Source organism: Pelodiscus sinensis, unplaced genomic scaffold, assembly GCF_049634645.1.
Source record: "Pelodiscus sinensis isolate JC-2024 unplaced genomic scaffold, ASM4963464v1 ctg35, whole genome shotgun sequence".
Classification (NCBI taxonomy): Eukaryota; Metazoa; Chordata; order Testudines; family Trionychidae; genus Pelodiscus; species Pelodiscus sinensis.
The window spans coordinates 588,614-603,855 of NW_027465908.1; the positions used below are offsets into that span (position 1 = coordinate 588,614).

At 52.1% G+C, this 15,242-nt stretch overlaps 1 protein-coding gene across 4 annotated transcripts in view; it reads left to right on the forward strand.

Annotated features, from left to right (window-relative positions):
- The window catches only part of LOC142824444 (neurotrimin), a 509,679-nt gene that overhangs the window by 397,539 nt on the left and 96,898 nt on the right, over nt 1-15,242 (forward strand). For all 4 annotated transcript variants that reach the window (XM_075916416.1, XM_075916415.1, XM_075916417.1 and 1 more), the window contains one exon: nt 12,157-12,282. In XM_075916416.1, the coding sequence (XP_075772531.1) occupies nt 12,157-12,282 (126 nt within the window). The remainder of the gene's footprint in view (nt 1-12,156; nt 12,283-15,242) is intronic.

Here is a 15,242-nt window from a genome sequence, read left to right on the forward strand (position 1 = left end):
GGCGCAGCGTGGCAGGAGCCATGGGGAAGCAGAGCACAGTGGACCAATTGTACAGGGGTGCCCAGCTGCTGCCACCACACTGCACCAGACCTCCTGGTAATGTCCAAAGCCGTGTCCTGGGGGGAGGGGGTGCCATACAGGGAGTGGGTGGGGCAATGGCAGGAAGGGGCAGGGCTCGAGGGAGAGAAACAGAAATCCCTCCCCGCCCGGCCCACCGGGACTCCCCGGTCGGATTGTGCAACTGCTCTGGCCCGTGGCGGCACGTGGCCCAAATCTGAGACCCCTGCTTTAGCTAATCTTTGAGGAACCACTTTGCCCCTGTAGCTGTCCCAAGGACCTTGTTGACTAATTGAATGTAAACTGAGGTAAACACACATTTTATTGGTCAGGGCAGCCCCATTTAACCAATTCTGCCTGGTCAGGGCCATGGGGACTCCCATCTCAACAGTGGCCTCGCACGGCCTAGAAATAAATACTAACGAACGGCTCCCTTAAAGCCGATGGAGAAACGGAGGCAGAAAGCAATGAAAAATGTGGCCTTGGGACCTTGATTTTCCTCCCTTTTATTGGCATCACACCCTTGACTTCAGTCGAGTTACTTCTCATTTGCATGGGGGTGACAGAAGAATCAAGCCCTTTGCATTTTGCTGTTCAAATAACATGGAGTTAGAATGGCACACACTGATTGCTTGGCATTTGCAAGTCCTTCTTCACAACACAGATATTATGAAAGGAGCCTCTCTCCCAATTTTCTCCCTGTTCCCTCAGAGAAACAAGCAGGAGGGACAGCCCGATGGAAAGGTCTGAGGGCAGCTAATGAGGGATTTGTATATGCCAAAAACGTGTGTGTGAATGGAGATGTAGGGAATGGGGTTTGGATAGGACCAGGAAGCCCATCATGGCTCAGGGAGCCAGTAAAGGCAGGTAGGTAGGGCACTGCCAAATTCACAGTCCAGTTTGCTCAGTTTTACGGTCATAGGATTTTATAAATGGTCAGAGTTCATGATTACAGCTACTTAAAGCAGAAATGTCACAGCCTTGCTGTTGTAGGGGTCCTGACCCAAGAAGGAGCCGTGTGAGGGTTGCAAGGTTCATAGAATCATAGGATGCTCGTACTGGAAGGGACCTCGAGAGATCATCACGTCCAGTCCACTGCCCTCACATCAGGACCAGGCATGGTCTAAACTATCCCTGGTAGATGTCCATCTACCCTGCTCTTAAATATCCCCAGTGATGGAGATTCCACAACCTCCCTAGGCAATGTATTCCAGTGTTTATCCACCCTGACAGGAAGTTTTTCCTAATGTCCAACGTAAACCTCCCTTGCTGCAATTTAAGCCCATTGCTTCTTGTCCTGTCCTGAAAGTTATTGGAGGGGAGCTTAAGGCCCTGTGACCCTTTCCTCTGCTCTGTTGTTGGTGGCAGCGCTGCCTTCAGAGCTGGGCAGCTGGAGAGCGATGCCTGTTGGTTGGGAGCCCAGCTCTGAAGGCAGAGCTACCGCCAGCAGCCGCACAGATGTAAGGACGGCTGGTGTGGCATTGCCACCCTTACTTCTGTGTGCTGTCTGTGGAGCTGGGACCTTTGTCAGCAGCTGCTGCTCTCCGGGTGCCCAGCGCTGAAAGCAGCTGTGCAGGGGTAAGGGCGACATGGGTAGGATATTCACTACCCGTACTGCTGCTGGTGGGGCACTGTCTGCAGAGCGGGGCCCACAACCAACATTACAGCCACCGCTCTCCAGTGTCCCAGCTCTGCAGGCAGCACAGACGTGCGGGTGGCAATACTGTGACCCCCCCCTAAATAACCTTGTGATCCTCCAGCAACTCCCCTTTAGGTCAGGACCCCCAGTCTGAGCAACGCTGGTCTCCCCTGGGAAATGTGGACAGGATAGGATAGCTAGAAGCACACAAACGCCAGATTCCACGGGAGGAGTCCGAAATGCACAGCTCCTGGCACATTTTGCATGGCTTTGACCTTGGTGGGGCCCTAGCTGGAGGGCCTTTCGCTTCTAGGTCAGTGTGAGGAGAGCAGGTTGAGAACGGCCAATAGCTTTCTTATGTAGACTGCAGTTTGGGGTGCCGATGGGGAGAAACTGGCCATGAGGCTAAAAATTAGAAGGTTTCTAAGTGTCCAAGGAGCGAGGTTCTGGCACAACCTCCCAGTAGGTGTGGGGGGGGGGGGGGGCTTCCTGACTGGCTTCCGCTTCCTCGCGTCCATCGCCTAGAGGGGATGTCTTTTCAGGGGCAAGGAAGATCAGCTGCAGAAGCCAGCTGCTTTCTGGCTCGGGTGGAAGCGCTGGAATTTCCCCCGTCCCTGTGAAATATCTAGTCCAGCTGTACAGACCCAGGAAGTTTGGTTTATTCAGCTCTGGCTGAGGGAAGAGACTGAAATCTGGGGTGCTCTTGTCTGAGCTGAGCACCATGGACACTGCTAGAGCGGGTGGCATTAGGAACCGATGCTCCAGAGAGAACATAAGGGGCAAGGTGGGGAAGTGTGGCCGGGGAAATGAACGAGGACATAATGTCAGGGGAGAAGAGCGGTTCCGTTGGCACGTCCCTTGTGCTTGAGGACAGGGAAGATGGATGGGAAAATAATGATACTGGGGAGGTGGCATGGGCAGAGTGAGGAGGCAGAGCCGGAGATGTTTATGCAAATAAGGGAGGGCTATAAAACCAAGCTGGAACGGGGATCACAGAGGACATCAGTCACCCTGTCAGCGGCCGGGAGTGAGTGTCGCCTGGTAAAGGGCTCAGGAAGAACGTGCTTGTATGGGGGACAGACACGTCAGTGTGCAGGGGGGGGTGCAATCCTCCCAAAGCTACTGACATGTGTTGCTGTGTACATGCACCACGTGTGTCTGATGGGGGTCCAAGTTTGTATGCGGGCATATTCTGGGGGGGGGGGGAAGTACGTGGCATTTATGTGCATGGCCCAAATTGGTGTGCTTCTGTGTGAACATATATGCATATACTAGGGTTGCCAGATAGTTTCAAAAAAAATACAGAACATGGCAGGAAAAAAAATTGGTTGAGCAAAAAAAAAAAAAGGTCACTGCACCTTTAAATCTCCCTGCTCCCCCCGCCCCCTGCCGGTCGCGGAAGGGGAAGAATGTCCCATGTGGCCTTCCGTCCGAGAAAAACAGAAAATACTGGACATTTTACATGTCCGGTGTTTTCTGGGTTTTTTTACCAGCCAGAGGCCACAAATACTGGACTGTCCGGGCCAATACCGGACATCTGGCAACCCCAGCATATACACACCAGGGTACCGGCTAAGATTTTCCAACCATGAGCGGAGTGAGTTTCGACTTGTGCACCAATATTCATAGAATCATAGAATAGGACTGGAAGGGACCTCGAGAGGTCATTGAGTCCAGCCCCCCACCCTCAAGGCAGGACCAAGCTCCACCTACACCATCCCTGACAGATGTCTATCTAACCTGTTCTTAAATATCTCCAGAGAGGGAGATTCCACCACCTCCCTTGGCAATTTATTCCAATATTTGACCACCCTGACAGTTAGGAATTTTTTCCTAATGTCCAATCTAAACCTCCCCTGCTGCACTTTAAGCCCATTACTCCTTGTCCTGTCCTCAGAAACCAAGAGGAACAAATTTTCTCCTTCCTCCTTGTGACACCCTTTTAGATATTTGAAAACCGCTATCATGTCCCCCCTTAATCTTCTTTTTTCCAAACTAAACAAGCCCAGTTCATGAAGCCTGGCTTCATAGGTCATGTTCTCTAGACCTTTAATCATTCTTGTCGCTCTTCTCTGTACCCTTTCCAATTTCTCCACATCTTTCTTGAAATGTGGTGCCCAGAACTGGACACGGTACTCCAGCTAATATTGAGGTCTTGTGTGCTAGTTTGGATGTGTGCCACTGGGGCACCCAATTTATTAATGCACACACATACCCGGCACCTCCCACGGTGTGACATGTCCCGTTCCCTGCTGCCGGAGCAGACACACACATCCAGCCACGTGGCAAGTCCCATTCCTGGCCACCGGAGCACACACCCTCCTCATTCTGCCATGTGGAAGGACCCGTTCCTGGCCCCAGCTTCCAGAACAGGCCTCAGCCCCCCCCCCCCCCCCCCGGCCACCAGAGAAGGCCTCCCCCCGCCCCATCCCGCCCTGCTGGCAGCCTCACCACGCCGTCTCAGCCAGTCCCGCCTGCTGGAATAGTCACCAATTGTACGAGTGCTTCTGTACGGCTCTCCAGGGGAGGTGAGCGTGGGAAGAAATTTTAGTGTGCGGCTGCGCAGCTGCGCACCTTAACAGGAACTGTGATACACACCTCTCCTGTACATATACAACTCCTGTGTGCACCATTTCTTTTACTTAGATAGCTAAGTACTCTGTTTTACGGCATGTGTAGTGTGTGTGTGAGGGTGAAAACTGACCATGGGACAAAGCCGGGGTATGTTCTGGGGACCCCACAAAAGGGGCTGAGCCATCCATCTCACAACACAATCAGCCCCTTTCCCAGTGCCACGGCAAAGAAAACGAGATCAGCAAACGCACAGGCCCCGCTCTAGGGAGACCTGCATGCTGACACGGGAGCAGCCCAGCCTGGCGCTGCCAAGTTGAATCACTCCTGAGCAGGAGAGATGCTAGGGGCAAAAAGGCTGGTAGCAAGCAGAGAACTCCCACCCGGAAGCCTCTATTTCTTTATTTATTCATCTCTCATCTGGGTGCAGAACTGTCTGCATCTTCCATTCGGCTGGAGATTCCCCACGCCCGCCCCCTGACTGTAGAAACCCTGACCAAATAATAAAGCATTTTAATAGAGACATAATGGGACTACTATTGAATGTTAAATAATACCAGATTTATATTTACGATCACTTATTTATTAAGGCTTTTCTCCCTCGTGGAGCAAAATCTTACAGTCTATCTTTTCCCTCTCAAGAAAGGCATTTTAAATAATTTATTCAATTAATTATTCAAACATTTCATTTGCATACAATAACTGTCGTGCTAAATCTGAACATTGCATATTTAATTGAAAGGGTAACTAAAGGCTCCTCTACCCCTGTCACTCTCGTTTACGTCCTGGGTACTCCGGCGTCACCTCTGCCTCGCTGCAGCTGACGTGGATTGTGGCAAAGTTTTTCATTCCTTGGACACACAAAGGCTCCTCCCAGTCCCGTCCTGTGATGCGGGTGTGGGTATGGGTTCGTTGCCAGTTGGTGCATAAGTGGCTAATGATTACGGCTCACATAGCAAAGGGGATTTATGTAGAAAGGTCAGAAAGTGCTTAATCAACTGATTACATACTATTATACGCTCGGTGAAAACCGTCCGAGGCCTTCAAACAAATCTAACAGCTAGCGCCAGGGTAAGAGAGAGAATGCAAACGCTCCCGAGTGAGGAATGGCAGAATTCAAAGATTAACCTTAACTCTGCCTCCTCACACTGTGCTTTAAAACATGGCAACGCTTCACAGTGGTCAGTCGATGCCATGTAGGCGGGAGTGGCTAATGCTAATGTAGGCGCAATTACAGTAAACCACAGTGAGCGCCACAAAACAAGCCAGGCGTGATGACAATGAATTCAGTAGTTTTAAAATCGTGAAGGGTTCCCCTTGAACGGCCCAGAGCTGCATGAGAAAGGAAGGACGGTCTTAGGATAACGCACTGCACTAATATTTGGGCTCAGTTGCCTCCTCTTGTCCCCTGGTCTCTCTCTGCTTCAGGTCCCCATCTGTAAAATGGGGATAATACTTCCTTTGTCTGCCTTGTCTATTGAGACTGTAAGCCAGCATTTCCCAATTTTATGTGGCCATGGAACCCTTTTAAACTTGAAAGAATTTTACGGAACCTCTTATAAGTCTTATATATGGAACTGAAAAAGTAGACCACAGATAAGGATAATAATAAACAAATGCTAAACAAGGTCATGAGATCAACACAAATGAACATTGTTTTCAATAAAATTCATGAATGCTTAAATATTAATGATTATGTTGTAAGTCATAAAATGTTATTGTAATGGAATTTTCTTGCGGAACCCTTATTTTCACTTCGTGGAACTCCGGGGTTCTGCGGAGCACCATTTGGGAAACACTGCTGTAAGCTCATCAGGCAGCGACTGTCTCTTATTGTATTTACATACAGCTCCTAGCACAGTGTGGCTCTAGCCTTGGTTGAGGTGTTGTTATGGTACACCAGGCCACTGGATCTGGCTCGTGGATGCAACAGGGAGACTCAGGCAGGCTCCCTGGCTGTGCCCCCTACCCCCGCGCCATTCAGAAAAGCCACTCCAGGGCCCTGTTTGTCTTTGAATAGCTAGAAGCCTGGAGGAAGTGGGGGAGAGCTTTGTGCACTGCCCCCGCCCCCAGCACAATCCCATTGGCCAGTTTCCAGCCAATGGGAACTGCCTGTCTGAAGAACAGGCTGCTCATGAAGCACTCCTTTTCCCCTCCCCTCAGGCTCGCAGATATTCATAGACCCACATGGCCCCTGAAACTGGTACAGGGTCATGGCAGGCCAGGAGTCTGCCTGAAAAACCTGCTGGGCTGCTGGCTGGGAGACACCCAGGTAAGTGTCCCAGCCAGAGCCTGCCTCAGGCACCCGAGCCCTGCCCTCCCCCCAATCTGTTTCCCCCTCCTGCACCCGTACCCCCTACCTGACCCTGTATCTTGCACCCCAGTTCCTTGTCCCAGGACACAACTGCCTCCTTCACCCAAATTCCTTCCCAGACCCCACACTCCCTCCAGCACCCCAATCCCTTCACCACAAACTCCTTTCTACACCCAACCTCCCTCCCAGACCCCACACCTCCTCCATTAATATCACGGACGAGTGTGGCCCTCGAGCACTTTCCAGATTCTTGGAGTGACCTCCCCCATCAGAAATTATTGCCTGCCCTGGCCTGTGTCCCATGCCTTCCCCACGGAGAGCACTGTCTTCCTTCCTCTCGCTGGCTTATCAGAGCAGCCCCCCACACATGCACTTGTCTAGAGCCCAGATGGTCTCATGGCCAGTCGACTAATGGACCAGCACCGGGAACACCTGTATGTGGCTCCCAGGTGTGGCTTACAGAGTTGTCATGGGCCAGTTAGGTCTTGATTCTCCCTGAAGGGCCACGGGCCTAAGGGCCAGCCTGTCAGGGTAACTAAAACCATACCAGCATACGTCGATCTCTGAGCAGCACGGCGCGACTTAACCCCGTGCTGGGGCATTGGCCCAAATAGGAGCATAGAGCGTACATCTGCATGGGAGCCGGAGATGGAGTTTCCAGATCAGAGAGCCCTGTTCCTGCCCTGTATCTGATTGACTGGTTAGCCACGCAAGAACATGCCTGAGGTTGCAGATAGGGTCCTTCGCAGGACAGTCAATCCATCCTGGCATGGCTACACATCTGCCGTTAGTGCAATAACCCTGTCAGAGCTAGTCTGAGTACATCTAGCCACGCTGGAAATTACCCCACCTGCTCAAAGTGTAGACGTACCCACAGTCCGGATAGATGGTCTCTTATTAAAAGCTGCTTTGGATCACCTGAACCTTTCAACCTTTCATCCTGTATCTTCTCCGTGGCCCCCATGGAGTTCTCCATCCTGCTTGGATCTTGTCTGCTGTTGGCCTCCGGTGTATGATTAGCAGACCTGCTGTTGTGTCCAAAGGAGGGAAAATGAACTCCCAGCATTCCTTCAGAACACAGGGTAATTCATTACCCACCTTGATTTCCACTTAAAATGTGCTTTAACTGCACTTCCAACCGCAAACTCTAAATCACACTGGCGTTCACAAAAAAGCCCATCTTTTTTTTTTTTAATTTTATTTTATTGCCTGGTGCTAGCATGACATAATCCCTTCCAGACTGTCTTGGAGAGCTTTACGGATCAATGAATAACTTACCTGTGTGGCAGAGGCAAGGCGGTTGCTGTCACTTTGTGCAGCCGGTCCCCTGGAAAGGTCTGCATATGTACCCCCTATTTGTGTACATCTGGGAATCCAGAGCAATAAAGGGGGTGGATAGCCCAGGGGATGCTGTACCCCAGGGCTATCTTGTCAGGGTGAGTGTCAAGAATGGAAATAGTGAACAGGGGCAGCGAACAGGGAGTTTTGTGAGGGAGTTCTCCAGGTGAAGGAGGCGCAACTACTGGACTCATGACTGATGTGAAAAAAGTGAATAAGGAAAAGTTATTTACTTGTTCCCATAACATAAGAACTAGGGGTCACCAAATGAAATTAATATGTAGCACATTTAAAACAAGCAAAAGGAAGTTTTTCTTCATGCAGCACACAGTTAACCTGTGAAACTCCTTGCCAGAGGACATTGTGAAGATCAGGACTTTAACAGGGTTCAAAGAGGAGCTAGATCAGTGGTCCCCAACATTTTGGGGCTGCCGGGCACCTGGGGGCGGGGCTACTCGTGCTGCGCGTACAGGGGCGGGGCCGCTCACAGGCCACGTGACTGGGGGCGGGGCCAAGCATGCGCCGCACGCTCAAGGTCGGCACCGGCATGTGCTGCGATCCCGGGCAGAGGCTGCCCAGGTTCCGCATGACCGGGGTGGATTTTCACTGGCATCAGGGAACATAGCTCCACTGAAGTCAATACAGCTGCGCTGATCTACAACAGCTGAGAATCCGGCCCTACATTTCCTCTTATTGAAAAGTCCCGTAGAAAACGCAGTACAGGGTGAACCTCTCTAGCCCGGCACTCTCTGATCTGGCCACAGCCGTGGTCCGGCAGGATTTCAGTGAGCCGGATGTTCACTTACCATGGGTGTTGCCAAGTTTCCCACAATCCCATAAAGTTTGTTTACAGCCACCAGGCTTCTGGGCTGTTATTTAGATCTAATTTATCCCTAAATGTTGTTGGCGAGCCTAGTGAGCCGTGGAAGTGTTGGTGATGCTCAGGGCTCACCAAGCGGCGGTGAGCCTCGTTCGCCAGCCATGTGGTTCTGTGCTCTGCGTATGTGCGGATTGTTCTGCGCACGCACAGATTGCTCTGCGCCGGCTCTTCCAGGTTGTAATCTCCTCGCCACGGGCGAGTAGATTACATTATTTGTCGATGGTGATGCTGCTAGATAATACTGACCTACTGGGGTCCAGCAAATTCTCTGGTTCGACTCCGGTCAGGTCCCACGGGTGCCAGACTAGAGAGGTTCAACGGTGCTATGGACGTTCTTCACAACGCCTATGGAATTTAAAAGAGAATTGGATCATTTCGCTTGGTTATTTTTCAACTGTAAAAGTCCATAGCTGGGACAGCAAATAGTCCCGTGTCCCTTAGAAACTGACAAAAATATATAAATAGTATCATGAGCTTTCGCAGGCACAATCCACTTCTTCAGATGAGATGATCTGGAGTGGAGAAAAAAAAGGGGGACCCTCAGAATAAAAAGAGAGTGGGAGAAAAAAATGGCCTGTCTATTGTAGTGTGGGTGCTAATGAGGCTAATTGAGTGGGCTAGAAGTGTCCCATCCTTAGCTTTTGATGTCAATGGGGTGTTGAAGGTAAGGCAAGCGGATGTTATACGCCATCGCCCTTGGCCTGAACAAAGGCCTGAACTGGTTAACATATTATTACACCCACTTGCCTTACGTTCAACATCCTCTCCCACTGGAGACCACGCAGATCACAACCCCTGCTCACAACCCCTGCGACACTGAAGGTGGCTTTTGCCAGAGTTGTTGACTCGAGTCCCACGACTTGAACACGAGTCGGACTCAAATCGCCTAGGTGACTCGACTTGAGACTCGACTCGGGTTCATTGTTTGTGACGTGAGATTCGACTTGAGAACTGCTAATTTTGTTAAATCGACTTGGTGAAAAAATTGTCCGAAAATGCCGATATTGACGGCTTGTACAAAAGTGACTTGACTTTTTTAAATTAAGACTCGAGACTCGACTTGAGACTTGACTCGAAAGTGACTTTAGGGACTTGAGACTCGACTTGAGACTTGAACTGTAGCGACTTGAGACTCGACTTGGACTTGACAATGATGACTTGAAGACAACACTGGCTTTCGCCGTGCTCTATAGCTGACTTCAGTGCATGGAGCGTGGCGCCCCGTGGAACATGTCTGGCAGTGCTGTTTCCTTTCCCTCCTTGCTTCCTTTCTGTTCTGCTCCTTCTATGCTTCTCCTGCTGCTCAGGTGTCCGTGTAGTCAGGACCTGCTTTACCCCTGTACTGCAGCCCCCGATGGAGTCTGCTCTACTGGGCAGAACTGGCCACAGAAAGGCCCAGGCGGGATCACAGCAGGGAAACTCCCTTCCACTGTGGGGACACCTGTCCCAAATGCTGCAGTGTAAACACGCACAACGGGCATGGCAAAGGGACATGTTTATTTTCAGACCGGTGGCTAGAGACAAACAACAGGGCAAGTAGGTAGGGAGAGCAGTAAAACCGGGTAACACCCAACACAAGGCCTCACGGGTCCAGTGATGCCAAAGTACAAAGCAGGGGTGACCAGACTGTAACTCATAAGCCACATGTGGCTTTTACCATTAAAATGCGGCTCACAAGCCCTCTGTGTCCCCCCATTTCCCATCTACTGGGCTGGGTGGGGGCGCTCAGGACCACTGCCCTGCAGTGGGGTGGTGAGGTGCTGAGGTAGGGGCTTCTGTCCAATGGAGAGGGGAGTCTTGGGACTTCAGCCCCACGGCGTGCACCCGCCTAGCTGTGCCCCAGCTCTAACACTCCTAAAGATGCTGCGTGTGGCTTGGAGGACCAGTACGTTTGGCCACTCCTGGTATAAAATGACAGATGCCAAGAGCAAGGGGTCAAGACTCTGAAGTCAGCAATCCTTGGCCAGGCCACCAGTGGGGGGGGGGGCAAAGGGGACAGTTGCCCCTGGACTTAGTGATTTGAGAGGGTCCGGGCTCGCAGCTGCTGCTGCTGCTTCTGAGGCAGCAGCCAGAGCCTCGGGCCCTTTATATTGCTGGCCTCCCAGCCCCGCCCCTTCTGCCTGAAGCCCCTCCCTCTGTGGGGGCGTGGCACCTGGTATAAAATGACAGGGGCCCACTAGTTCTGCCAGCCCCCTGTCCTGGGCAGTAAGCCGTGGATGGAGAGCCAGAGCCAGGCACAGGCAGGTTAAATAATTTCCTGAGAAGATGGAGTGGGCTGCTATTCGCTTTTTATTGAAATATGCCTGTGTAGGGCCCCCTGTGGGTCAGCACCACCTCTGTGTCCTGGGCATTTTCACAATGAGCCAGCTTTAGGCCGGTTTCATCTTCTGCTGCTCCCCACAAATCCTCTCCACGTGACAGCCCCCCCCCCCACACTCTTCGCTAGCTCCCCCTCCTCCCACTCCTTCCTTATTCCCCAGGCCACGCCACAAGCCCCAGGACTCAGCCCCCCATACACGTCAGGTGGCTCCAGTTCATGCGTCTCAGGTGATTCCGTCCTGACAGGTCCCCCCTGGGCTCCCCTCTTGGGGGTTTCCCGGTGAGCCACTGTCCCTCCCAGGCTTCGAGCCGGTTCTCGCCTGCCCCCTAAGTGAAGGCCTGTTTGCCGTAGTTCCCTTGTCTGGAACAACAAACCCCCCGTCCCTGTCATGCTCCCTCTCTGATTTCCCTCCTCTGCCTCAGGACAGCCCGCCCTTCCTCTGCCTCAGGACGAGGTTTTAAAGGGGCTGAGCTGGGTAAACGCAGGGGGCTACCTACCCTGGACTTGCCCCTCCGTCTGGTTCTCTTCCCCCCTGCGCCCCTGAATGGCTGCCCCAGTCCCACTAGTGGATCTCATCCCAGGGTTGGTGTAGGTGCGTTCCCTCTCCCGCGGGTTGGCAGCTACTCTCCAGGATCCCCATGATGGGAACAAGGGGCGTTAATCAGCGCCATACGACGAGAGAGCTCTGGGCACCCCACCAGCAAGAGCTCCGAGGAGGGTGTATTTCCCCAGTTAGGACATGATTCCAGTGGGTGAGGAGTAAGTTACGGCGGGATTGGGGCATCTGGCATCTCTGGGAAGGAAATGGAGGAATCGCCAACTCCTTCGCCGCCATGTCTGAGGGGACCGATGGGCAGTTGCTTAGCTTGTAGCTAGTGCGATGGGGAGACTCCACCTACCGTCGCACCTGCTCATGCACATGTGTGCACACAAACGTCCCCGCTCCCGCCGGCCCCCACACACAGCCTGGAGAACGCGAGTGGGACAGTCACACGGGACCCGGCGGTGGCCTCACTTCTCCCTGTTTGTCATTCCAGTGTCTCCCAAAATTGTTGAGATCTCTTCCGACATCTCCATCAACGAAGGCGGCAACATCAGCCTCACCTGTATAGCCACGGGCAGGCCGGATCCCACCATCACCTGGCGGCACATCTCCCCCAAAGGTAAGATGTCCACATGTGGCCTAAGACGTTCCTCACGCTCTCCCTGCAGCGGGGGGGAGGGTCCCATTCACCAGGAAGGATGTGGTGCAGGCTGCAAGGAGGGGATTTGGGAATAATGGCCACAGAGCATCTGCCGTTCTGCCTGATGGCTGGAAAGGAGTCGCCATTCTCCCCTGCCCTGGGAATTGATCTCGGGAAAACTCTGTGCTGAAGAGAGGATTCAGGGCTAACGAGGCACAAATTCCCAGCTGTGTTTGTGTAGGACCTACACTAAGTGCAAGTTAGTTTGTTTTTTCTGTCATGTTCATGGGTTGAATGCTTTAATCAGACTCGTGTGGTAACTGGAGATGTTAGTGGGTGCAAATCTGAGCCAGGGCAACATTTGTTTTTCTTGTAGGACTTATGCAAAACACCACTTTCAAATGCAATATGAAAAGCCACCATTGGGATTTACTTATAAGTTCCAACGAGAGCTAGTGCAAAAAAGAAGGAAAGCCACTCAACAAGTTGTGCTAATTGCCATCTCTCGTTAATGAATATACAACAGTGGGCCGTAACAGAGTGGGTTTGATTGCTGGAGAGTTTATTCCTACAGGCCCAGGTTCAGCGACGTTTGAGCACGTTTCAAACTACTGTCCCACGTATTGCATTTAACTTGCTAGTGCGCTGTGCGATTCCTTAGTCTTTCCCAGAAGGGGTTAGACTAGGGTAGGGACGGGGAAGTCCCTGCTTGCAGTGCCCCCCAGCCAGCTGTCGGGCGGACCACGGCAGGGTCTGACTGTGATACCATGCAGCTCTCTGGCCACACCTGCCTGGAGTGGAAGAGCCTCAGAGCCGAATGGTTCCATTAGACAAACTTAACTCGTCCAGGAAACTCACCCATTTGCCCCTTGCTCCCCAGTGTAAGGCCACACACAGCCCCCGAAGGCTGCCTAGAGCTCCCCAAATCCTGCCCCTGCAGGCAGCCGGAAGAGCTACAGACCTTGTGGTGCAAGGTTCTGCTGCCCTGCCAGCCCTGCCACGCTAATCCCAGCATCGTCTGAAAGCCACCCCAGCCGACCCCACTGCTATGTAATGCTGCTGGGCTGGTTCATCAATCGCTATGGACCAAGAGGGGCGGAGCCCGACATCTCCCTCTGTTCCTTTTCGGTCAGGTACCATTGGGCACTTTTCAGATGGGTCTGTTAGAAAACCCAGCCTCTCCGCGGGAGAGGTCTGCACCCCACACGGGACAAGCTGCTGAGAGGTCCCTCCACGGGGGTAATTGAGAAAGTCCCTGCCACGGAGAGCTCCCTGCTGTAGCGGAGCATCTAATGGCACAGGATCAAGGTTACTACCAGTACATCTATCACTATCAGCCAGCGTTAATGGGAGGGGATCTCCGCTCTGGTCCATTTGCTCCTACTCCAGAGTCATTCATCTCTTTTCTTTCTTTCTTTCTTTCTTTCTTTCTTTCTTTCTTTCTTTCTTTCTTTCTTTCTTTCTTTCTTTCTTTCTTTCCCCAAGCCCTCCCCTCTCCCCATCTCTGAGGTTCTGCCACTACTCTCTTGCAGAGGGGCTGTTATCTCTGCTGGCTGCCATCCAGCGGGTTTCTTTCCCCAGGGAGCTTTACCTGTGCTTCCACCAGATGTTTCCGTTTTATTTAGGTCTTAGCTGCTATGGAAACTGAGCATGCACAGAGGGGAGAGGAGTGAGCTCATCAGAAATTACCTGTGGAGTTGGGTAATTTACAACAGTAGCTGTTACCAGATTTCTGGCCCAGATTAGAGATTCCTCATTTGAACCCCGTAGAAGTAATCACGGCACAAATTGCACGGAGCTCGGCTCTCGCTGACCAAGAGTGCCAAGCTCAGAGCTGGCACAGGGTACCTTCCATACCCACCTGCACCTTTACTGCCATGCATGCCATCCCTCTCTCTCACTAGCTAAGTAGCTATGGCTGTGCAGTGGGTCCTCGGTCTCTCAGGCTATGTTTCCACTGCAGTTTTTTTTGCAGGAGAGGATATGCAAATAGAGCGCTCATTTGCATATCCTCTTCCGATTCTTTTTGCGGAAGAGGTTTTGCCGCTAAAAAGCCCCGTGTAGACAGGTTTACAGGATCTTGCGAAAAAGGGGGTTTTCCTGACACATGGCCCCTTCGACACGGGGCTTTTTAGCAGCAAAACCTCTTCTGCCAAAAAGAATCGGAAGAAGATATGCAAATAAGCGTGCCATTTGCATATCCTCTTCCGCAAAAAACCAGCAGTGTAGACGTAGCGCCAGTGTCTCTACCAGTGTTCCCCGTAAGCTGCATGAGTGGGTGGCAGCCACCCAGGAAAGATGATGAGCATAGTGCTCAGAGCCGGCAGCATGTGTTTCTACTGCTGGTGCATATCCGCACATGTCTCAGCGCACATAACAAAATTTATTCTCCCCATGGATGGGAAATGTCCGAAGGAATATTGGCCTCCACCCACACTCATCACACCATCTCAGCACTTGACAGTCACTGGGGGACCTCCTACCCGTGATATATTTATTTAGCTGTTCTGCATCTAGGTTTGGGTATCCTGAGACCTCAGGGTGTGCTCAGAGCTGTGAAAACTCCCCAGCTTTGCTAAGCCCAAGCAAATGCATTTGGACATGACAGGGGAGTCTTCTAAGAAGCAGTGAAGTTCGGAAGAGCTGGGAGAGGACTATGAGCCTTGTATCTCCTGGCCTTGGAGCAATCGCTTCCTGACTCTGTGCCTCAGTTTCCCTCAGCTGGATTCTCTGCTCCACTTGGGGGCAGTGGGGAGAAGGGGGCCACAGGGAGTTGGTTATAGATCCTTGGTCTCCTGGCTTCCAGCTGCTGTCTACGCTAGTGGGCATTTGTAACCTGTGCCACTCGTGTGACGCCCTTCGGTGACCACCCCTTGTGCCAGGGCTGAGGGAGGGATAGCTGGTGTGGAAGTGGGATTCTTTTCCTTTCCCTGCGGGAG